The sequence below is a fragment of the Trichosurus vulpecula genome, chromosome 1, assembly GCF_011100635.1.
Source record: "Trichosurus vulpecula isolate mTriVul1 chromosome 1, mTriVul1.pri, whole genome shotgun sequence".
Taxonomy (NCBI): Eukaryota; Metazoa; Chordata; class Mammalia; order Diprotodontia; family Phalangeridae; genus Trichosurus; species Trichosurus vulpecula.
The window spans coordinates 360,823,941-360,849,280 of record NC_050573.1 but is presented as its reverse complement, the minus strand read 5'-3'; the positions used below and the strand labels follow the sequence as shown (position 1 = coordinate 360,849,280).

General features: G+C 38.9%; 1 protein-coding gene across 1 annotated transcript in view; it reads right to left on the bottom strand.

Annotated features, from left to right (window-relative positions):
* SLC9A3 (solute carrier family 9 member A3) overlaps positions 1 to 25,340 on the bottom strand; it is a 127,731-nt gene that overhangs the window by 11,999 nt on the left and 90,392 nt on the right. The window contains exons 5-10 of the mRNA XM_036740847.1: positions 22,782 to 22,959; positions 18,929 to 19,149; positions 16,330 to 16,532; positions 7,321 to 7,410; positions 6,881 to 6,951; positions 5,924 to 6,053 (exon numbers count right to left, since the gene is read on the bottom strand). Coding sequence (XP_036596742.1) covers positions 5,924 to 6,053; positions 6,881 to 6,951; positions 7,321 to 7,410; positions 16,330 to 16,532; positions 18,929 to 19,149; positions 22,782 to 22,959 — 893 coding nt within the window. The remainder of the gene's footprint in view (positions 1 to 5,923; positions 6,054 to 6,880; positions 6,952 to 7,320; positions 7,411 to 16,329; positions 16,533 to 18,928; positions 19,150 to 22,781; positions 22,960 to 25,340) is intronic.

Below are 25,340 nucleotides of genomic sequence, written 5' to 3'. Positions count from 1 at the left end.
CTACGTCCCAGGAACCTGAGTCTTCTAGGCTCTTGATATCTGAATTTCAGCCTGCAACTAGTTTTCTATTTTCTCCACCTAAAGGGGAACTCACCCCTTGCCCTAGAATGATGAAATAATGTTGCTTATATGGCTTTATTGGTTTCAACCCTGTCTGGTGCAATTCTAGATGCTAGAATGATGAAATAATGTTGCTTATATGGCTTTATTGGTTTCAACCCTGTCTGGTGCAATTCTAGATGATCTAGGTAGTCAATTTTTTTTGAACTTGGGTCATATTTTCCACTGACAAACACAAAATGACTTTCAAATAGGGCCAAACAATCAAAAGAGCAAAGAACTCAGGGTGTAGACACCATGTAGGATGGTCACGGGAATGTCCTTCTGCTCCATGGGGCTGGGCTTTAATGAGTGTTGGCTTCATTTATTTAATGTTCTCTTCAGTAGCCCCATTTGGCAAAATGTTCATGCTATCGCTGGGTTCATTTTGAATACAGCAACTTACAAGTTTTTCTTCTGATAAGCACACATGCACTGAGAGAGGAGGAAGGTTTGTGAGAATGTGCAAATAGATACAATTATCCTCCCAGGACTAGTTAATAAATGAACAATTTTGCAAGAGTTCAGAATAAATGAACTGCAGAATAAAGATGCCATTCTATGATATTCTTAATCTAGCCATAGAGACTGGAATAGCTTTCCAGAAGCACCCTCTTCCTACCTAACCAGTGTTTAGGCCCGGCCCTGCTTGCCATGTGGCTAAATGCCCTGCATTCTATGCAGAAGGCCTGTTTAAAGGCTCACCAAACCAGAGCTCCCAGATCTACTTTTTTCTTTTGTTTCTTTTTTTTTCTCTTTACATCAAGTTCCACTTCCATTAAAATTTCTGTTCTCCACCTATCTGCAAGGCTGGGAAAGGGGGATAGTACCTGGATAAAATTAAATGTTTGACACCTGTCCCAGCCCAGTTGCTAACTCTCCCGACCTCCCTCTTCACAAATATAAGCTGTCTGCTGTTGCTAGAGAATGTCCACCTGAATGAAGCCCCTTACAGTGCCATGTTGTCGTTCAGTCATTTTTAGTCATCTCCAGCTCTTCATGACCCCATTGGGGTTTTCTTGGCAAAGACACTGGAGTAGTTCATAATTTCCTTCTTCAGCTCATTTTACGGTTGAGGAAACTGAGGCAAACAGAGTTAAGTAACTTGCCCAGGGTCATACAGCTAGTAAGTGTCTGAGGCCAGATTTGAACTCAGGATGAGTCTTCCTGATTCCAGGCCTGACACCCTATCCACTACACTACGTAGCTGCCCCTACAGTGTTAAGATCCATTGGAAATAACAACACAGTAGTAACATCAAATTTATTCCAATAGTAAGGGAAGTATCATTTCATTATACTATTGTCAGCCCCATGAGGGCATAACAAATCTTCCTATTCCTAGGCTGTAACATTGAGTCCCGAAGTTGAAGTTGCAAGCATTAAATTAAGTTCAATAAAAATAATCAGGTGGTCATGGAAAGATGGGTATGACACATATGAGAAAAACTGAGGGAAGAAGACATTCTGGGCCAGGACATTCGAGGCCACACGTGGCCTTCTAGGTCCTTGGGTGAGGCCTTTTGGCTGACTCCAAGTTTTATAGAACAAATCCTTTTATTAAGGGGATTTGCTGTGTGAAGTTTGGGTTCAGTCAAAGGGCCACATGTAGCCTTGAGGCGGCTGGTTCCCCACCCCAGATCTGGGCTGAGGCAATAGCACTAGGAAGGCATAAAGATAGGAGTAAGCACAGTGTGAGAGATGTAAGTGGACATAGTATAGGTACATGTTGAATCTCCTCACATGCCTAGATGCTGATAATGCAAGGAAATTAACAGAATAGTTGGACAGAACATTCCTTGGAAATGAAAGGTTATGGTCCAAGGTATGATTTGAAAGGATAAGAAACATGGTGGTCAAGGTCATGCTGGTTAGGAGCTATTTTTTTCCCAAAAATGTTACAGGGAGGGGTGGTAGAGAAAGGGAGGTAATGAAAGATGATAAGTAGTATCACCTTATGAAACAGCAAAAAGTTCCTGAAAAGAAAGTAAGCCTTTAGAGAGCCTGGTTTGAGAGTATGCTAAGCCAGATCATAATAAGAGTATATGTTGTGGTTGCGGTTTGTCCTTCATTCTTGAAGAGGACTGTGACATCAGGGAAATGATGACATGACTTGCAGCTGACTTTGATTTGAGTAAGGGAGGGCTGTGCAAGGTCACCAGCCTCACTTTCTCCTCCAGAGGCATCTGCGTCCTGTGGCTTTATATTCATCAGGATGACTGAAGATGGCCCAGGATGCAATGGGAGACCCTGGCCCTTTTAAGCTAAGGTTTTTTCAAGGGCTCACTTTGAGTAAGGCAGTGCCCATTCAGTGAACAGGCTTCTTTAAGAAGTGAATGAAGGGACGGCCCCTTGTCCTGTCCTGTCCTGTGCTCTCCTTTCCCCTTACCTGAGGGTGTTCTGCCCAAAGAAAGGGAAATTTTTGATGGCCTAAAGCTACCTAGTTAACTTGGGGTTTACTGGCTATATTTCTTTTTCGAAGACCAAATGTTAAACCCAATTCTCTGTCGATCTCAGGGATTGGTCAACGATAGGTCCATGCCCAAGTGCCACTTAATGGTTACTTTTTGGGCCCTCCTGGCTCAGAGTGAATGTAAATAGTAACTGTTTCTCTTTTGGTCAGCAACCCTGAGGGTCTTCCCTTCTCAGTTTGATTTTTTAAAAATTTTTTATGAAAGGGGCCATCCCTTGATTGATCTGTGGAGCAGGAAAGTCTACCATTCTAACAAGAACATCAGCTTCTCCTCCCACTCCAAAACAGCCTGTAGGCAGCAGGAGAGAGAGAAAAAATAAATGGGAGCACTCAGCTCTTGGGTTGGCGTGGAGGCACTGAACTGTGCTGACTGAGCTGTTTGTTTTGGAAAGAAAGAAAGCGAGAGGGCTGTGTGAGACTTCTTTGTGACTAAAAATGTACTGCTGGGGAATCTGGTTAACTGAATGGCTATCCCTACATGACTGTTTTGTTCCCTGTACTGACGTTGTCCCTAGGGAAAATTTTATGAACAGGGCCATGGTGAAAGGTACATAGCTTAGACATAGCATACACAAAAGGCCTGGGCAGTGATGCCTACACTACAAGGTCAGTGATGGCTTTGTCCTTGACAGTACATTAACAGCCCTTTCCTGATCATACCCTTGTACTTGTCCCAAAAGTAATGGGACTCTGATGATCACACTGAAGGTGAGGAGAGCTCTTTGGACTAGAACTCAGAAGACATGGGTTCTAGGGCAAGTGACCTCATCTTCCTGGGTCTCAATTTCCACAACTGTAAATTGAACAGCCAATGTCCCTTTCATCGCTAAAACCTATGACTATATGAAAATAATCAATCCTGGAATTGAGTCTGGCAACGTCAGAAAAGCATGTGAGTCTCAGCAACATGGGCAAGTGATAATAGGTGCCAGTGTGAGTACAAAGGGCCTATGATGTGTGCAGAATAAGGAAACTGGGAGACAAAACAGTCGTGGCCAGGCAGAGGTAGCACTGCACTGAGATTTCGGAAGGTGCCTAGGGATGATGCCGCCCGGAGCAGGGTCTGTTAGGTTGCAGTGTGGCTGAGAGAGAAGCAGAACAATATCAGAATCTTGTCAGGTCACCTTAGTGGCACAGTGGGTAGGGCTCAGGGGCTGTAGACAGGAAGATGTGGGTTCAAATCCAGCCTCAGACACTGGGGAAGTCACTTAATTTCTTTTTGCCTCTGTTTCTTCAGCTGTAAAACGGGGATAATAACAATACCTACTTCCCACGGTTGTTGTGAGCATCAAATAAAATAGTGATTATAAAGCACAGTGCCTGACACATAGGTACTATATAAATGTTAGCCATTATTATTATTATTAATTATTATTATTATTATTATAGGCAGGATATGTATGAAGGTTTTAAAGAGGTAGCAGGCAAAGCCCTGGGCAAGCCTCTCCAGTGGGATTGCACCTATGTTATCTTGACACCTCTCACCCTCTTACGGCAAAAGCCTCCTAACTGGTTCCCCTGCAGAGCTTTCCCCTTGCTAATCCATTCTCCACCCAATGGTCAAATTGACATTTCGATAACGCACAGATCTAACCATCTAAAGAGAGCATAAATTCCTTGATGGCTAAGGCTGTTTCATGTTTGTCTTTGTGTCTGTAGCACCTAGCACAGTGCCTGGAACATAGTAGGGGCTTATTGAATGTTTGTTGATTGACTGAAGCCAGTCCTCTGCTCAGAAAGCTCCCACGGCTCCTTATTACTGCTAGGATAAAATAGAAACTCCTCTATTTGGCATTGAATCCTTGATGATTTTATTCCAACCTATCTTTCCAGGCTTGTTCTATGTTACTCTTCTTCATGTACTCTACAACCCAGCTGGACTGATCTGTTTCCTTTTTCTCATATGTGACTTTCCATTTCCTCTCTCCATGCCTTGGTTGTCCTCCTATCTAGAATTCAGGCTTCATCTCCACCTTCAAGAAGGCCTCACTTCCCTAAAAGCTCAGTTTGAGTGCTACCTCCTACATGAAGCCTTTCCTGCCGGTGCCCTAATTCCTGAAATTATCTTACGTTGCCTTTGTTTGCATTTTGTATTGATTTCTATTAATCAATCAATCAACCAACCAATAAGCATTTATTAAGAGCCTATTATATGACAAACTCTGTGAAGAAGAACAGCATATAATAAGTATGGAAAAGTAGACTGGAGGCAGATTGTAAAGGTATTTACATGTATTCTACAACCCAGTTGAACTGGCTTATTTCCTGTTTCCAAAATATGTGTTGGTTATGAAAAAAAAAAATGAAACAGTCTCTGACCTCAAGGAGCTTACCATGCATGCATCAGGGGAGGGGTGTGTGTATATGTCTGTATATGCATATGTATGTATGTGTATATATATTTATATGAATACATGTATTGTATATGTATATATATAAATATTCAAAATATATAAAAAATAATATATGGTATTTGGGGGGAGGAGAGCGCTAGTAGCTGGAAGGATGAGGAATAGCTTCATCTAGAGGTGGTACCTGAATTGAGTTTTGAAGGAAACAAGAAATTTCTAGGGAGAAGTAAAAAGGGATTCATTTTAGGCATGTGCTATTTGTGCAAATATATGTATATATACATATATACGTGTGTGTATGTGTGGTTGCATATACACACATATACATAATATTATATTATTGCAACAATATGTAATGTTATTATAATATTAGATAGTCCCATGTAAGAATATTAAATATAATTATAGTTGCAATAAAACTGTATATAATAATTAAAAACATAATAAATAAGTATGTAATATATAAGACTATATATAATATAATATTAATATATTATGTGTTGCTACAATAATATAAAACATAATGTAATATGCATATGTAGTATAAATAAGATTACAACAAATACTATATTAATTATATAATATTATATATTATCACAATAATATATGATGTAATATAATAATGTATATATGTGTGTATCTTATGGTATCTTTGTACTGAGAGGCATCTTGGAAAGGCATAATTTTTGGAGAAAGACAAGGAAAGAGAGTAAAAATGATGGCTTCCTCAGGTGACATCCTTTGAGGGATGGCTGTCAAAGCAACGAGAGGAAGCCTTAAGAATGGAAATAGAGTGAGATGCTCAGAACCTGTGGCTTGTCAGTTAGACAGTGTGGGAAAGGTAGCACTAAGCCTTGGTAATTCCAAAGAATGCCACTCAGTAAAACTAGAAACAGGGAACACAATTAGACAACAGCCACCCAGAATTATTAAATTGTTCTGCAACTAAAGACAAAGTATGAGGGTTATGGTCAAGAGTCCAAAATACTTTTTGAAAGTACCTCAGCGACATAGCTAATAGCATCCTTCAGGTTGAGCTCGTGGAAAACATTCAGAATCCGGTCTCTGGACTTTTGGGCTGATCTTCTCATCAGTAATTTACTTAGGACTTTCCTATCAAAATTGGACCACCTAAAGATGTAAACAAAAATGTTGGACAGCTGGAGTGGGTACAATATCTTCAGCATCTTCAGGCCTCAGTTTCTTTGTTTGTAAAATGACTAGACAGTAGCTATTTATACAGCACTTTTATGTTTGAAAGCACTTTATATGATATCATATTTAATCCTCATAATGTGAGGAATGTTTTACCATTCCTGTTTTATGGGGAAGAAAGTTGAGGCTCTGATAGGTGATGGGAATTTATCCCTTGGGCCCACAGTTCATCAGGGTCAAAGGCTCCAAGACCAAGTTCCCTGTCCACCATGCTGCCTCCACAAAGGTGACTCTACAGTCCCTTCTAATTCAAAGATTCTAACATGCAAAGTCTCTCTGAACCTCTGTACTTTTACACTATTTGAAATTATGCTTTATGCTTATATGCCTGATTATGCTATATTATGAAAATATCTTTATGCTACTTGATAAATGTTCTTAAATTATTCCATACATCTCAAACGAGATCCTCCGTTTCTTTTGTATTCTCTAATACAAATTAATTTTGTAATAAAACCCAATTTTTATTGAATGCAATGGGTGCTCAACAAATATTGTTGACTGTCAACATCACTTTTAAATCTTTTATTTTCCAATAAGACTTTGGGCATTCTTAATTTGAAAAGGCCTTCATAGGATTAGATTTTTACAAAGACAGACACATTTAAGGATATAAACAAGCATGTAAAAAGAAATAGTTATTAAAACAGTAAAATTAATAGAACAAATAGAAGCTGAGACAAATAGACACGTTATGTTTTCTTAAATATTCAGCTTCATTAAGAGGAACTAAAACCACTTACTTGTCTCTTAAGTAATTGTGTCCTATTTGTCCAGATATATCTTCAATGGCAGAGAGAATATGATCAAAAGCCTTTAAAAATGAAGGTATTTCCATTAATATCCTTTAGAAACTGGTGGGGTTTTTTTGTGTGTTCTCTTTTCTCACTTTAGTCTCTCCTTGCTCATGTTCCCATTTCAACACCTCCTTCCTTCTCCTTTGTCCCTCCCATTAGATTAAGAGGGTCACTCTTTTTCAGGAATTAACTTAACAGGTCTTGAAACTAATGCTTCCTTGGCTCCATCTCATGGCCTGGAGCACACGAAGGCAACATGAAAGGGAAGCCAGGATTACAAAGGGCAATCTCTAGGTAAATGCAGGCACCAGTGGTGCTCCTCGGTCTGATTCACCTGACTGATACTAAGGCTTCTTTTCTATCTCACTGCCCTTGTGAGTTCTTACTCTGCCATGAAGCTTTTCATTGAGCTTCGGTTCTCGGTGCTCACTCTTCTTCACCTTCAGCCATTGCACCAGGGGTTTGATTGTCAGACCCTGCAAGATCAGAGAAACTTACAGTGAGTCCTCAATTATCTGTAAACAGTCTACCCACATTTTGGCACTGAATCCTACTTTAAAAGTCTGCTGTCATTTTGCAACCACTCTCTTTTAATAATTTGTTGTCATTGTTGTTGTTATCTGGTTCATTCGCTAGTGGCCATCAGGGCTTGCGTTGCTTAATTAAGCAATGATGGGCTGTCAAATGGTCTATGCTAGTCTGCCTCTGGTCCCAGGCATTACTGTATCAATACAGATGTTCCACTAGAATTAAGTTATCAGGCAAAACCCTCAGAAAGTTCTACCAAAAATATATATCAATCAGCAAGACCTTCTCTCATCATTAGTATGTCTCATCATATGCTGCAGTTGCCAAATGACCAAGAACATAAACTCCTCCAGCAGAAAGTGGTCTAAAGTATTATTAGAGAGGAAATATTGAATATAGGATTATAGGATCATAGATTAAAGTTGGAAGAGATTTCAGAGACTAGCTACTTCAACATCTTCATTTTACAGATGAGGAAACTGATGTCCAGGGAGGTTAAGTCACTGGCTCAAGGTCACATAAGCAATTAATGTCAGAAGTGGGATTTGACCCCGGGTCCTCTGAGACAACGAGAAGAGATTTTGAGGTATGAATTAAGGGAATGTGATCTAGATGAAAAGGAAATGCAAAAGGCCCCTAGAATTCCAGAATATTGAACTGAACCATTTGTATAATACAACCTTTACTGATGCCTGTGGTCAATACTATTTAACTCAACAAGAATTTATTAAGCAGTTGCTCTGTGTAAGATACTGTGCCAAGCAAAGACAAAAATGAAACAGTTTCTGCCCTCAAGGAACTCATGTTCTGGGGCTCTACCTCACTGGTTCACCACTACCCTACTTTTAAAACATTTTTGACTTCTCAAGTCCTGCTGCTTATATTTTCAGGTAGAAATCTAAATACTTTACTACCTCACCTCTGCTGAGAGAAGCAAACTGGAATGGCTGAAGCAAAGAGTTGAATAAGAAGTGGGTCCTAGCTCTTCCTCGGTCAGGTTTTCACAGAGTAGCTTACTTTTTTTTGAAGTTAATTTTCAGAACATCAGTTACACCTGCAGTCAAATCTTATATGTAAATAATATTTCAAGGCTTTACAAGCTCATCTATATGAGCTGTATGAGCAATTCATCCACCAATGTGGAGGATTACAACCTATAATTTAACAGGTCATCTTTGAGAGCTACTATGGCCAAAGAATCTATCACTCTGTAGCCAACCTGGTGTAAAGCATTTCTTACTTAAATTTGATTAGGTTGGTCTTAGACGAAAGACAAACAATTAATCACTGGAAGAGTATTCTGAAGCTTGTGCTCTGATCACATAGCTTTCAGATCTCAGGGTCACAACCATGTTATAATGAAATGGAGATGAGCCCTAGGCCTGTAGGGGAAGATATATTCAAATTTAAGTTGTATGAAAGATATTCCAAAGCCAGAAATGAATGGCTATTGGATCACATGCCATCCTGCATTACCCACATCTTTGCTTTTCTCCATACGTGTGAATAATCAAGGGATGACTGTGTGTATGAATAAGCACTTGACTGACTCAAACTCATGTTATTCTAATCTATAAAGAAAAAGGAAATGAGGCTGAAAGAAATGTGCTTACACTACAAATTTTAACTTATATAGCCTCCAAAAGTTTCCTTTTAGGGAAATCAGAATGTTAGACAATTGTGGTAGCCTTCATATTTAAAGTTGTTAGGTGGAGTAGAGAGAAGGGGCACTGGGAACGCTGATTGCAGATCAGACCAGTGGAAGAGCAGGAGCTATCTAGTCAGGACACCTTCATTCTTCCCTATCCTGTCATCTCCTTTCTCTCTTTCACTCTTTCCTATTGCCTGTTGTTCTTCTCCCTTTTTATTTCTTTTCTGTCTATGCCTCAGACCTGTCAATAGCACCAATACATTTTGGTAGTGAAGCTTAGTATAAAGATCTTGTTAGTCCCTGCATTAGGCACAGCTAGGTGGCACAGTGGATAGAGTGCTGGGCGTGGAGTTAGGAAGATTTGAGTTCAAATCCAGCCTCAGACACTTACTAGCTGTGCGACCCTGGGCGAGTCGCTTAACCCTGTTTGTCTCAGCTCCTCACCTGTAAAATGAGCTGGAGAAGGAAATGGCAAACTGCTCCAGTATCTTTGCCAAGAAAACCCCAAATGGGGTCACAAAGAGTTGGGCACGATTGAAATGACTGAACAAGTCCCTGCATTAGAATAGCTACACCTATTTATGTCACACACGCTAGGTTGACAGTGTAGCAGATCTGGACCATGGTCAATATTGTATGTCACTGACAGGGAATGGGCCATCTCTAGCATGGGTCATCTCTACTTTTGGGTTACCTTTTTTAAAAAACATTTATTCAAAAAAATCCCCTATAAACTAGTATTTGGCAGAAATCTGGCTCCCAGGGAGGAACTTTGGATATGAACTCAACATTATCTTGAGGGGCTTTGCTCGTGAGATGTTGTCTTCTATCACTCAAGTCTCTGATTTAGGGAAAGTCGATCCCATTAGAATAAAATGAAGCCTTTTAGCACTCACAAAACTAGCCTTAGTAACAGCTACAACAGGCCTGTTTTCCCGCATTCCAGATGTACCTCAGGGGCATTTTGAGCTTCAGGTTAATAATGGGATAAAATGTTTTGAATGCATTGTGCTAGGAGCTTGCTGCTACTAAATTTACTAAGCTCATTTCTTCATGAAATGGGGACCAATAAAACCTGTTCCATCAGAACTCTCAGCATCTTGCATATGCATGCTCACTGAGCTGCCTGTTTGTTTACAAGGGTTTTGTGTCACAGAAAGATTATTCACTGGACCTGGATCTCAGTAGGTAATAAATTGCTCACTTTTCTTACGTCACTGATTCTTTTAATTCATTTCAAGGTTATTTGGAAAATTACTTCTTCCCACACACAAAGAGCATAAAAAAGAAGTCAGAGGTCCTCCAGAAATGGAAATCTTATCCCCTTCTCAATTGTGGGTTCAGGCCCACGAAGAAAAACATTCTATTTTCCTCAGGGAAAGGAACAATAGACACAAGCTATGGCTATACTGTAATAGTACATTTATGCCATCATAAATATTTTTGTTGTTTTTCTAGTACTAATTAGTAATATATGTTAATAACATTTAATATAAAATGTAAAACACATTTTATGCTGATTATGATTTTCTTCTTCACCTTCAGGAGGCATAAATAATGTTCCCTCAGTTCCATCTTCCATGCCATCTGAGGGAGATTGTCTTATGCTCAGTTGGGGTAGAGTCACTGCCCTGGATATGCCAGTATTAATGAAGGGAAGTTGTATGGGGAAACTGTAATGATATCTTGGCTCTGCTGTCTCACCCTCCCAGCCCTAACCCAGGACCACCAAAGGAGAAAATAAAACCATCTCTACCCTCAATTACTCATATTAAAGATGACTTGTTCTTACTATTTGTCCACATACACTTCCCTGATCACAGAAGGAAAAATGGGGCTCCTCATTATTTGTTGTTGTCCAGTCTTTTTTTTCAGCTGTATCTGACTCTTCATGACCCTATTTGGGGTTTTCTTGGAAAAGATTCTGGAGTGCTTTGCCATTTCCTTCTCCAGTCTATATTTAAACAGATGAGGAAACTGAGGCGAACAGGGCTAAATGACTTGTCCAGGGTCACACAGCTAGTAAGTGTCTAAGGCCAGATTTGAACTTGGGAAGATGAGTCTTCCTGACTTTAGGCCTGGCTCTCTATTCACTGTTCCACTTAGCTGCCCCCTCATTATTAGTAGTAGGGTCTAAAACAACAGATGTAATCTTTAATCAATAAACATTTCTCAAGCATCTATTACACACATCTAGTGGGTTTTTTTTTTTTGGATGCTATGGGGTATTCAATAAAGTTTAATCCTGACCTATGAGGCTCTTATATCTAGTTAGGGAGAAAAGATGAGCGAAAAAAATTTAGTAACCAAAACAATATCCTCCACCAGAGTATTGAATCTAGTGGAAACTCAGCTTTCTGGAGTCTTTCATAAGTGAGTCCTTCTGGTAGCTATGAATTAACTCTTTAAATGCAAGAGTTTAAATTGTTTAAAACCCAAAATTCATGGAAATCTTTCTAAAATGGACCGTATGCTTTCCTGACTTCAAACGTGGAGCATATTAACTATACTTTAAAAAATTTCATGAGTGATAATTACGAATAGAAGTGCCCAATACACATTGTAACCCCAATATAGATATGGTACTGAACCTTGTATCCATTACTGCTGTCAGGAAGTAGGTAACACACTTCATCATCAGTCCTCTGGAGACATGGTTTGACCATTGCATTGATCAGACTTCTTAAGACTTTCAAAATTGTTTTTCTTTCCAACGTTGTTGTCCTTGTATAGATTGTTTTCCTGGGTCAGCTCCCTTCACTCTATCATTCCGTATTACCCAGGATTCTCTGAAAACTTCTCTTTCATCATGTCATACAGCATAATAAAAACCCTTCTTCTTCCTTTCTACACTAGCATATCTCTTCTACCTTCTCTCTTTTCTTAAAATAATCAGAACAGAACCAATCCATCTCCACTGTCTCCATTTTTCTTATTTAATTATCTTAATACCCATTAAAGACATTGCATTTTTCCTACTTTAGAATAGTAGATCATCATCATACAGCTCCAACTATTTGAAGAAATTTACCTTTATAGATTTCTCCTGATTCCTGTTTTTGTACTTCAAAGTTCCAACTCAGTTCTGATTTTTAAATAAAAAATACTTGGAAGTCCTCTATTCCATTAAACGTATATAGATGTATAGGTATAGGTATATACATACACATATATGTATATGTGTATGTATATACATACATATATACACATATATTTTTTCACATAGGGTTCTATTCAGCTTTGCAGGGTAAGGCATTTTTGGTTATAAGTCTACATGTTTTTCCTTTTGGAATACTGTGTTCCAAGATCTCATCTTATCTATAGTAGACATTGCCAGGGTCTATGGAATACTCAGGGCAGTTAGGTGGTACAGTAGATAGAGGGTGGGGCCTGGAGTCAGGATGACCTGAGTTCAAGTATAGACTCAGACATTTGCTAGCTGTGTGACCCTGGGCAAGTCACTTAACCCTGTTTGCCTCAGTCTCTCCACCTATAAAATGAGCTGGAGAAGGAAGTGTCCACTCTAGTATCTTTGCCAAGAAAACCCCAAAATAAGGACACAAATAGTCGGACATGACTAATTAATTAAACGACAACATGATCCCCACCATAGCTTTCTGATATTTGAAATGCTTCTTTCTATATGCTATGGTATTTTTTCTTTTATGGAGGAAATCTGGATTTTGGCTAGGACATTTCTGGGACTTTTCCTTTTGAGGTTTCTTTCAGAAAGTGATTGGTATAGTCTTTCTATTTTTACTTTGCCCTCTGGTTCTAATAGACCTGAGTAGTTTTCATTTGTGATTTCTTTAGATGTAATGCCTGCTTTTATAAAAATCGTGGTTTTCAGGGAGTCCCATGATTCTTTTTTTCACATACACCCCCCAACCCAAGGAATCCCCACATTGGCCACGTCCAAAAATGCATATCCTGCATTTTAATTCCATTATCTCTCTGGCTTGAGGTGGTTTAATCAGTTTTCCAGACTCAAGGTTTACCATTACATTAATCAGTGTTGTTAAGTCTTTCAAAATAGTTTTTCTCTATAATGTTGTTGTCATGTCATAAATTATTCTCCTAGTTCTACCCCATTCATTCTATATCAAATCATAAAGGTCTTTGCAATTTCCTCTGATATTATACATTTTGTTATTTGTTAGGGCACAATAATATTCTATTACATGAATATAACATAATTTGCTTAGCTGTTCCTCAGTAGGTAGGCATTCCCTTCATTTCTGGTTTAGAGCTACTATAAAAAGAGCTTCTATAAATATTTGTTTGTATATACAGTTTCTTTTCTGCTTTTTAAAATCTCTTTGAGGTAAAGGTCTAGTAGTGGTATAGTTGAGTCAACGGAAATGTACAGTTTAATAACTTCTGGGGCATAGCCTCAAAGTGCTTTTCAGATATGCTTTTCAGACACTTTCATGCCTATTCAACCTATCCATAAACAATTAATATTTCTCCAATTTTATTTAGGTCTATATTTCTTCATCAGGTGCTTATACTTGAATTATATAGTTCATAGAGGTATCTTGGTGGATAAAGACCTAAATATTTTATGCCTTCTATAGTTATTTTGAATGGACTTTCTCTTTTTAGGTCTTCCTAGAAAAAATTTTGTTGGTAATATACAAAAATGCTGATGATTTCTGTAGATTTGTTTTATATACTATAAATTTTCTGAATTTATTAATTGCTTCAATTAATTCTTTGTTGACTCTAGGATTTTCTAAGTAAATCATCCTATCATGTGCAAACAATTATAATTTTGTTTCCTCTTTGCCTATATCTATTCTTTTGATTTCTCTTTTCTGTCTTATTGCTATAGCTAGCACTTTTGGCACTATGTCAAATAGTAGTGGTAAGAATGGTCATTCTTGCTTTACACTTGATCCTATTGGAAAGGCTTCTAAAGTTCTTTCATTGCATGTAATATTTGCTATGATTTTATATAGATATTATTTATTATATTAAAGAAAAGTCAATTTATTTCTATGATTTCTAGAGCTTTTAATAGAAATGAGTATTGAATGTCATCAAAAGCTTTTTCTGCTTCTATCGCTATAATCCATTTTTATTATTTATATTATCAATATGATTTATTATATTTATATTTTGTATGTTAAATTGACCCCACATCCCTGGTATAAATCCAACTTAGTCATAAGTATAATCATTCTAAGAATGCTGTAGCCCATTTACCAACATTTTATTTAAATGTTTTGCATCAATTTTCATTTCTTTCTCTTCTTAGTTTCTCCATAGTTTAGGTAGCAAGATTACATTTTCATGTTGAGCATTTTCATTTATAATTTCTTGAAATATAGTATGTAGTCTTTTTTATCATTGTTTTTCATAAAGTTCAATAATTTATAGATTATTTCTCCTTGAACTGTTTTTCAGATCAGTTGTTGTTAATATATTTCATACCTTCTCTTCCATTCCTATCATTTTAATTTTGTGTTTTTGTTTCAGTACTTCTCTCAATGAGTTATTTTCTCTTTAGTTTATTCTAATTTTCAGGACATTCAGTTCTTGAGTGACATTTTCTATTATTTCTTCTAAGGTATCAGTTTTCTTTGCCATTCTTTCTACCTTAGCTATTCCATTCTGTATCTCTTGTTTCATTTTTCCAGGTTCTCTTATAGTTCTTGTGTCCAGGACATTTTTTTCCTTCTTCTGTACAATCCTGGGATGGGTGGATGGGTAGATGATTCTCCTTATTTTGCCAGTTAATGGTGCATTTTACAGTTTTATTGGTGTATTTTATTGGTGTACGGCTACTCTAAGCCATAGTTCATTACCTATTTTCATAATCCTTGAATCCACTTATTCTTAAATTCTCTCTCCTTGAACTATTTTCTAATAAGTTTTTTATATCAAATTTATATGAAATCTTTTGATTTCACTCTAATATTTCTTGCATTTTCAGGAGTCATTGGTTTCTGTTTGGACTATTCTAGTTTACATAGAGTCTATTAGTTGGGTAAGGTTTCCCACTTCTTAACTTTCTGTGTGTGTCATTGATTCTTTTGACAATCTGGGGGAGCCTTTCTCAGAATGTTTTAAAACACATAACATACAATATGCAGGATTACATAGGAAACCCATTATTTTAAAATAGTTACAAAAATGTTAAAAAATATTAAAGACACCCCTGAAAATCTATCTATAGAACCATTAGGAGTTTAAGAACCTTTGATATAGTCTAACTTTTCCAATCCTCTCCTGTCCTATTATATAGATGAAGAAACTAAGACTTGGAAAGGTCAATTGATTTTACCAATGCCACATGCTTGTACCACTATAGTATTTGAATCTAGGTTGTCTGATCCAAATGATCTACTAAACCACATAAGTATAAACTGATAGTTCCCATCATCACAGGGGCTGATATTCTTTTTCTATCAATAGCTCAACCCTTGGTAGCCAGAGATTTAAAAAAACATAGTCAAAAGTTCTAGAAATGCACATTCAATAGGCAGTGAGAAAATAATTAAGGTTTGACTCCCTGATATTCGAATCTAACTGAAATTGGAACCTCTTCCTCACCATATGAATTAAGAATTTTTTCAAAAAATGGCCTCATGGCCAAATTAACGAAACTTTCCTTGTTGTTGGAAAGGAAGTAAATGAAGTCACTTCCCACTTGTGTGGGAAGAATGACTTCTGAATGTCAGCAGAGGCATATATCTACAACACTACCAGCCCGTGGAGAACTGCAGAGAAAGTGAGCAAAGTTTTCTTCCTTCAGCAGTCTCTACCCTACCTGGCTTTCCTAAAGAGAGTCGTATCTAAGCATATGACCTATGTGGCTTCTTAGCTTCAGCAGGGTACTAAAAATGGTACCCACCTATGTGATTTTCTTCACTGACATGATCCTTTCCTTTTGCCATAAAAGGGGGCTACTGTGGCTGGTGCTGAGTAATGCTAGATGAAATATTAACTTGGGCTTTGTTAATCAGCTACAGGCTGAGGAAGAACTTTTTTTTTTTAAATGCAGGACAAATTGTGTTGGGTCCCATGTGGCGCCACGTGAAAACCTATAAAACGGGTTACTAGTTACTAAAATTACAAAGCCAATTAGGCTTCTGGTGCCTTGAAACACTTTATAAAAATCATTTGCAGCTTATGACCCCCTTGGATTTAGGGACAGCCATTCTGCCTTCGTCCCTTTGTCTAAACACATAAAACCCAGCTACTTAATTACCTGGAATATGACGGTAAAGAACACCACAATGATGGTGGTGCTCACAAAGAGGTTTTTCGCCTTCACTTTCTTTTCATCCAAAAGCACGACCAGGGCATAAGCAACTGCTCCCCGGAGTCCCCCATATGACATGACCACTTGGTCTATTATCTCCAGCTGAACCATCCGATACTTGTTCAGAAGCCATGTTTGTAAGACTACACCTAGGAAAAAATACATGTTGTGGTCTCAATACACATAGACACATTTGTTTAATATCTTTCTTCTGAAGTAAAGCTTGGTGGAAAGTTTTAATTAAATTTTGTCAGCCTTGCTATTCCATTTTATCTTATTGCTTAAGACACTGGCTCCCTCCTTCCCCCTGAAGAAAGCTCTGGGGAAAGAATGTGCTATTTTTTACTTTGCCATGGACTCATTTGGTTATTTTTCATCACTAATCTTCCTGTCTGTCTAGAAGGCACAGGCTTAGGAACCCGTAGGAAACAGCACTCAGGGAAACTTACTTCCTTAAATTTGTGTTCACATGCCTAGCAGGCGGATGAAGGGCAGGGATTTGCTTCTACCTAGCATGGTAATTCAATTCTCCGGAAAGGTGGAGGATGAGGTAATATAGATCCATGATTATTTTACAAAATAGGAAATCTCATTAATAGGGTGATCAGAAACAGTTTCTAAACTTCTTGTCCAATATTATTCTTCCTATTACATTTCTTTTATCACAGATGCATCTGGAGAATACCTCTCACAGCCTTCCCAAGACCAGTAACCAAACCAAAAATATCTAGAGCATTTGCACATGGGAAAGTCTGAAGTGAAGCACACTAGCATCAGACTCCCTCCTAATGAGACACAGAGAAATACTTCCCAACCCCTAAATGTAATAGCTTACTTCAAAATATGAACAGAGGTTTGACATCTCAATTTAAAACCTTCATCCACTTGGTAATGCATGACATTTTCAATGTGTGCGATGCTGCGGACTCTAATTCTTTCTTTCTCAACAGTCACTGGAAATGATTTCTATCTTGGATGGATGAATATGAGCTCTGACTGTGTATATAGCCTTACATCATTGTATCTCAAACTTGAACTCAAGCTTAAAATTAGCTTACTGCATTCTTTTCGACTGTAGAATTTAATGCCACAGAAAGAAACTGAAATCACTCGTCTCCTGACTGTACATTCTCACTGGAAGTTCTAAATTTTTATTCCCAACATGACTGCCAGAAAAGAGGAGGAAGTTTGTTCCTTTGTGAGAACCTAGCTGTACCAGTGCCAAGTTCATAAACAAAGACACAAGGATTCAAATCTCCTAGCTGCCACTCCCTCCTTACCTACCTTGCAGTACTTTGGGAACCAATGGGAAACTTCTTGGTCTCTACAAGTCATTCTGCAGGTAGAGAATTTGTGTAATGGCCCCCCATTGCACTAACTACCACTTGTGGAATGAGAACAACAGGATGGACCTTGCTCATGCTGGAAGGGAAAGCTTCTTTATTGAACGAAAGCTTGTAAAGCATCTCAAAATGATTCTCCCCAAAGTTCCTTCCCCATTCCCCATTCACTTGCTTTGATTTGACTAGATTATAATTTTGGAGCAGCAGAGTTCAAATTAAGTCAATCTGAAACCAGATTTTGACAAGATCTACCCCAGGGTTGGGGAACCTGCAGCCTTGAGACCACATGTGGTCTTCTAGGTCCTCAAGTGTGGCCCTTTGACTGAATCCAAACTTCACAGAACAAATCCCCTTAATAAAAGGATTTGTTCTGTAGAACTTGGACTCAGTCAAAAGGCCTCACTCAAGGACCGAGAGGGCCACAGGTGGCTTTGAGGCCTCAGGTTCCCCATACCTGGATTCTGCCCCATTTGCTACCCCATTCAAAACAGAACCAGGAGAAGACATTTGTTTTTCCTAGGGAAAATTTATAAATTGTGCCCCCACTCACAATTTAAAACATTAATTATTGCCAATCAGTGACACCGAATCATCACTATAAAAAAGTAACACTATATCATTAAAGTAAATATCTATGTATCATGAAGAAAATTTTGTGTCATGAAAATTTTGTATATTTATAAAAAGTAAAACTAAAATGTGTCCTGGATTGTATCCTTTTCCCTCCTCTCTCTATGTTTTTTTCTAGGTAGTTGCCTCCTTTGCCCACCCTTGGTCTCAGTTCTGCTTCATCGTTTTTCCTTGACCCAAAAGTCCAGGAACACATCTGTTGCCATTCTTAATCCACTACCTAGTCATAATGCTCTTATTGTACCTTGGTATGTTACTGGGACAGTGAGAAAGCAAGTAACTTGGAAAGAATCATTACTCTCTCAGTGTATATAACAGTTTGGTTTTTCGAGAAAATCTTTGTACTATTCAGCTAAGGTGCTTCTCAACTTAAGAGACAAAGATTTGGTGGAAAGTCTAATAACGTTATCATGTCCTATGTTTCCAGAATTCTCTCTTCCTGCCTTAGGAACCCTTTCACTGGAAACATGCTCTGAAGGGTTCCTGGCTCAGTCCTCTCGGGTTTCATGTTGTGATACCTTGGGATTATGTGACAATGTTTAGAATTAGTGAGGCAGGCGGGCTTTTCTTACCAATGGCTCTGTAGACAGAAATGAAGACTAAAGTCAGGAGTATGAATGCTGTATTCCAAGTCCAGATAGCGGGATCTACAGCAGAGATTCCCAGGAACATAAAGATGATTGTTTCAGCTCCACTTGCCAACATCTTCATGGTATACCTCACTGTGGTGGCTGACTGCTCAGAAATATTAGCTTTCACGTATTTTTGACAGCATATGCCACAAAAAGTAATCCTGGAAAGATATCCACAATTACTCAGATAAATGACCTCCTCTGTGGAATGTATTATATTATTTAGATGGTCTTACTAGACTTGATGAAACTTTGTTAATTGTGTACACTTGCTATAGCATGACCCACTCCAGAGCAGAAGTAAGGACAATAAGAATAAATAAAAGGACTTTAGATAAAAAGTTGTTGCTGTTCAGTTGTGTCCAACTCTTTGTGGTCCCATTCAGGGTTTCCTCGACGGAGATACTGGAGTGGTCTGCCATTTTCTTTTCCAGCTCATTTTATAGATGAAGAAACTGAGTCAATAAGGGTGAGGTGGTTTTTACAGGGTCACAGTGAGTGTTTGAGGCCAGATTTGAATTTAAGTCTTCTTGACTTCAGGCCCAGTGTCCTATCCACTGTGCCAGCTAGATGCCCCTTAGATAAAATGTACCTAGATGTCTTTGTGGTAATAAGTTCTTACCAGCAGTGCTGGGCAGCTAGGTGCCACAGTGGATAGAGCCCCAGGCTGGGAATCAGGAAGACTCATCTTCCTAAGTTGGAATCTGGCCTCAGACACTTACTAGCTGTGTGACTCTGGGCAAGTCACTTCACCCTGTTTGCCTCAGTTTCCTCATCTATAAAATGAGCTGGAAAAGCAAATGGAAGACCTCTCCAGTATCTTTGCCAAGAAAACCCCAAATGGAGTCACAAAGAGTCCTGAAAGACTAAAAAATGACTGAACCAAACCAGCAATGCCATCTTTTAAAAGATGGACTGTAAGAAGTCCATGATGCCAATGTATAGGTTTCAGAACACCAACATTCCCTAAATTAGTCAAGCCAGAATCCTCACTGTTCCACCAATATTCCACTCTTGTTGGTTCCTCAGTACCCTTGTTCATGGCTTTGCTTCTTCCCCTCTAGCTCACGGCATCCTGTCCTTTTGTTGCCTAGGTCAAGTTCAGTCTCCTCTGTGATGCCTTCCCTTTCTAATCCAGTTCTGAAGGGTCTCCATCTCCTGAATTGCTACTGAATTAAAGGTCTATACTATACATTTAGCCCTGGTGTGTCTTAGTTTTCCTAGCTAGATTGCAGAATTACTTGGGGGAAAGATATTTCTTGTCTTACATTTTTTTTGTATCTCTGTCTCCTCCAGAAGATCTTGCCTCATGCTGAGCACATGATAGATGTTCAATAAATAACAATTTATTACTTAATTTATGTACTGGATGAGGCAGGTCAGGAAGGATTATAATAAGAGACATAGCAGAGAGAAGACTGGACTTCATGCTAGAAGAACTAGGTTGGAGTACCAGCTTTGCCCCAAGTTAACCTCTCCACCTCATTTTTCTCACAAGTAAAATGAAATGATTATACTAGATCAGTGGTGTGGAACTGCAGCCTCGAGGCCACATGGGGCCTTCTAGGTCCTTGGTTGTGGCCTTTTGACTGAGGGGATTTTATTAAGGGGATTTGTTCTGTGAAGTTTGAATTCAGTCACAGGGCCGCACTTGAGACCCAGAATGCCACAGGTAGCCTCAAGGCCACAGGATCCCCACCCCTGTTCTAGATGATCTGAGGTCCCTCATACCTCTAAAATGCTATTTCATTAAATTTAAATCATTTAAGCTATAACTATATCTAAGTATACATCTCAGCAACTTTATTTGTAAATAGAATTCCATCTGGCATATTCCAGTTGCTATATAACAATCAATACTGTAGAGTCCAGAGCTTCAATACATCCAAAGAAAGGCAGTGTAATATCGGGTGACTAGATTCAATTAAATTTCAACAGGCATTTATTAAGCACCTACTAAGTTCGGGTCTGCAGTAGGTTGCAAGTTTAGATGAGAGTTTGTAATAACGAGAACAAATGGCATTCTTAATATGTGTTTTCCGACTCTTGTAACTCTAAATGGAAGATCTGCTAGGTCTTTCAGTCTGAGGATAACTACACTGATGTTTGCATGGAGGAACTAACAATAACTGACCCCTAGCCACAGAAAGGGCATGTCTAGGTAGGCAAAGTGAAGTGAAAGGGAGTGTTGAGGAATGTTGTATAGAGGCCCTGACATTAGGCCCTAAACACCTGCCACTGGGGGAAAAGGAAGCATTTTAGACAAGAATTATTTTAATAGAATTATTTTAATGTGTCCATTTCACTTGTCTAAATAAACACAGAAAGAGAACTCTGTTCCTATTTTAAACTCTTGACTTTCTTAGATCTGGAAGGGCCTTAGAGATAATCTAGTTCCATACCTTTATATTACAGATAAGGAAAATAAGGCCCCAAAAGGTTAAGTGTCTTGCTCCAAATCTGGAACTCAAAGTCAGGTCTTCAATTTATATAACTAAGACAGAACAAGTCATGTATTAATCAGTCAATCAATTCAACAAGCATTTATTAGGTACTTGCTATGCCCACTGCATTGCATTAGGTACTTGGGAAGTTTTAAAGATAGATAAGAGTCTTGCAGGTGCTTAAAACCTAGTAGGGAAAACAAGGCATGCTTCCAATAAGAGTATAAAATGCCATGGTACCAGATAAAGGAAACAAATTACTTCTAGCTTGGGTGGAGAGAAGAAGGGTGGAAATCAAGAAGAGTTTCGGGAGGAATTATTTGAGCTGTACCATTAAGGTTTTGTTAGTTGTTTAGTGTTTTTTTCAGTCTTGTGGGACATTTCGTAATCCTATTTGGGGTTATCTTGGCAGAGATACTGGAGTGGTTTGCCATTTCCTTCTCCAGCTCATTTTACAGATGAGGAACTGAGGCAAACAGGGTTAAGTGATTTGCCCAGGGTCACACAGCTAGTAAGTGTCTGAGGCCAGATTTAAAGTTATGAAGATAAGTCTTCCTGAAACCAAGCCTAGTGCTCTATCCACTGTGTCATTCAGCTGCCTCCCCATTAAGATTAGTCATTATCAACAAAAATAATTGATCCCAAACAATTTTTTGACTTGTCCCTCAAATTAAGGATATATAATGAGTTAAATTAGCAATATTAGTTTCTGTAGTGAGTTTTTTTCGGTCCTTTAAGGTGGTGTCTAATCAGGTGAAGGAGAACTGAGGATTCTTTAACAATCAGGCTACAAACAGACAACCTAGATAACTCAGGCCTATAAGCACCTACTTTCCCCCAATAGCCAGGTTTCCATTCTCATTCACCAGACAGCTGCTTCACCATCCATTTGATTTTATTTGTGGAAGTCCAGCCTGAGGAACAATGACCCACTCTTCTCTCCTTTCTTTGCTCTTTGACCCTTTATAACCTAGTGGATATGGCCTACAACATATGCTCTTGGGCCACATTTTACCCAAGAGATCACTTTATGTCAATGGAGAAGACCGTGTTCTGATCATTTTGTATTCTCTTGAGCAATGTAGTCATATGTGTGTAGAGAAGAAGCAGAACGTTTTATTTTTTATTGAGTGAATGTCAACTGCATACTATTTGGTGTCATGGGCTTCCCACAGGGTTTTAATTCTGGAACATATGGTACTTAACAGTGATGATGAATAACCCAACCAAACTAAAGCCAGAACACCCATCATTGGCATACTCCTCTTCTGTATTCATTTTCAAACGAGATTGGTGGCCTTACTGTTTTCTTGCAGCTGATATTACCCACTTAAGGAAGAGATACTTACGCAAGAATGGCTGAGAAGGAAAGCATCTCAGAGGTGAGGTAGGACAGGTAGGAGATGATGAACACAAATCCTGGCTCAATGATCCGGACATGTTTGGTGAAACGAGTCACCAGAGAGAGAAGGAAGGCGAAGATAATTCCAATGAGTGTGCCTCCCAAGCTCACCACAAAGAAAGACACTACAAGAAAGACAAGAACCAACAACACTGACTTTGATACAAAATGAATGGTCTCATTGTTCCAGGCATCCCAGGGCCCCAGTGTCGTGGGTGACAGCACTGTCTCTTGTGATCATTTTTTCGTCATTCGTTGCTCAGTAACCCCATCCTACTGAGGAATCAACAAGCTTTAGGAAACAAGAGATTGCATTCTCTGCTTCTCAGTACTTTATCTCATACATGAGTAACTAAAGCTCCAGCTACTATTTTCCAGGGGAGGAGGAAAGAGGGGGTTGGGGAGTTCTTATTGTCAGCCATCAGGACCAACACATTTTCATATCTCTTCTACAGACTTTGCTTGTTCCTCAAAAAAGCATTCCCCCTCCCCCATCACAGAATCATAGACAAGTAAGGAAATTTCAGAATTTCTCCTTAAATGACCTGACACCATGGTCAACCATTTTAAGAAAGAACAGAAGATGATTATGTTCTAAACACTGGGTAGAGAAATACTTCCTCTTGCAGTGATTATTTTAGGGGCAAGCTACTACTAAGCGTGAGGCTGGGCTCTCACTGCATTGGGCCAACACAGTTTTATGAACAGAGGCAACTAGATGACACTCAATTTCAACAAGCACCTACTAAGTTCCAGGCTGTGCATTAGATGCTGAGGATACAGAGAAAAAAAGCAAAAACCAAAAACAGTTCCTACATTTAGAATCTACTAGAGAGAGAGAACACATTAGCAGACAAGTAAATGAAAAATAGATATAAAGTAAATGAAATGGGGTGGGGGGAGTTGCTTGCCCTCAGTCACACAGTAAGTATCAGAGGCAAGTCTTCTCGACTCCAAACCCAGCACTCTGTCCACTATATCGTGCTTCCTCCTTTAGGCACATAGTAATTAATAAACCACTGTTGGCACTTCTAGAGGTCCAGGGTCAGAGGAATATGAAATCCAAGATGGCTGGGTCTCAGAACCACCAAGACACCAGGAGTCAAGTGCCATAATGTATAGGGGGTATGGAGGGTGTTTATTTGGGCTCTTGGGGATCCAATCAGTTGGTATTCACTCACTCAGCTGACCAGACTGCTCTGAGAGACAATAAACTGACACTGTCCTCCGTCAGGTCTCTTAAGGATGAATCCCAGTCAAATGGTACAACCACCTCATCTAGCTTCTCTGTTCTTACTCAAATACTGCAGAACACTGCTTTAAAAAATCCACATAACCTGGCTGATTGCTACCTAATGGGCCCTCAGTGTTTCTAGAAAATCCTGTATCTTTCTCTGATTGACTATTTTACTCTTTCTATAGGCTGTTCCAGACCTTGACCCTCCACAAACTTCCTGAATTACCCTCCCTCTCAGCAGAGACCCTCAGCCACCTACTTTGATGGAAAAGTAGAGGTCCATCAAGGCCAGATCCCTTTCTCTCCAAAAACTCTCTATTGTCCTCTGATTTGCTCCACTCCCTGACAATGAATGTTCTCTTCTTGCCAACATCAAGCCCGCTGCATGTGCTCTTGAACCCATATCTTCCCTTCTCTTTGGAGTTTTTACCTCTTCAATCACTCCCATTTTCAGTTACTTTTGACACTGGTTTGTTACCCATCACCTACAAACAAGCCCAGGTCACCCTCATCCCTTTAAAAAAACCTAACAAAAAACCTTCACTCAACTGTGCCATCCTCTCAGCTGGTCATGCTGCATCTCTGCTCCCTTTCACAACTAAACTCCTAGAAAACACCTTCCATACTATTTGTCTGCATTTCTTCATTTCCCATTCACTTTTTAATTCCTTGTAGTCTGGCCTCTGACAATGCCACGCCCCCCCCACCCCCACTTAACTAGAAATGTTTTCTCAAAGGTTACTAAAACTCTTCTGCTATATCCAGTGACCTTTTTCTCAAGCCTCATCCTACTTGCCTTCTCCAAAGCTTTTCACACTGTTGTGTTTTCACACTAGGTTCTCCAACTACCAGTCTGACTATTGTGTTTTCACACTGTAGGTTCTCCTACTACCAGTCTGACCATAACTTCTCAGTCTCTTTTGCTGGATCATTACCTTTTTTCATTCCCCTAAAGCTGGGTCCTCTTTTCTTTTTTTCCCATGTTTTCTCCCATGGTGAACTCATCTGCATCCATGGGTTTGATGGTCATCTCTATTCATATACATCTATATCTTCCTACATATATCTGTCTGTCTGTCTCTCTCTTTCTCTCTCTCATCTAGATGCTAAATTTTTGTTGATTCTACCTTCACAGTATCTCTTACATCTGTCCTCTTCTCTTCATTCACTCAGCCTCTATCCTACTTCAAACCTTTATTACCTCTTGCCTATACTACTACAATAGCTTTTTAATTTGTCCACCTGCTTCCAGTCTTTTCCCTTCCCAAT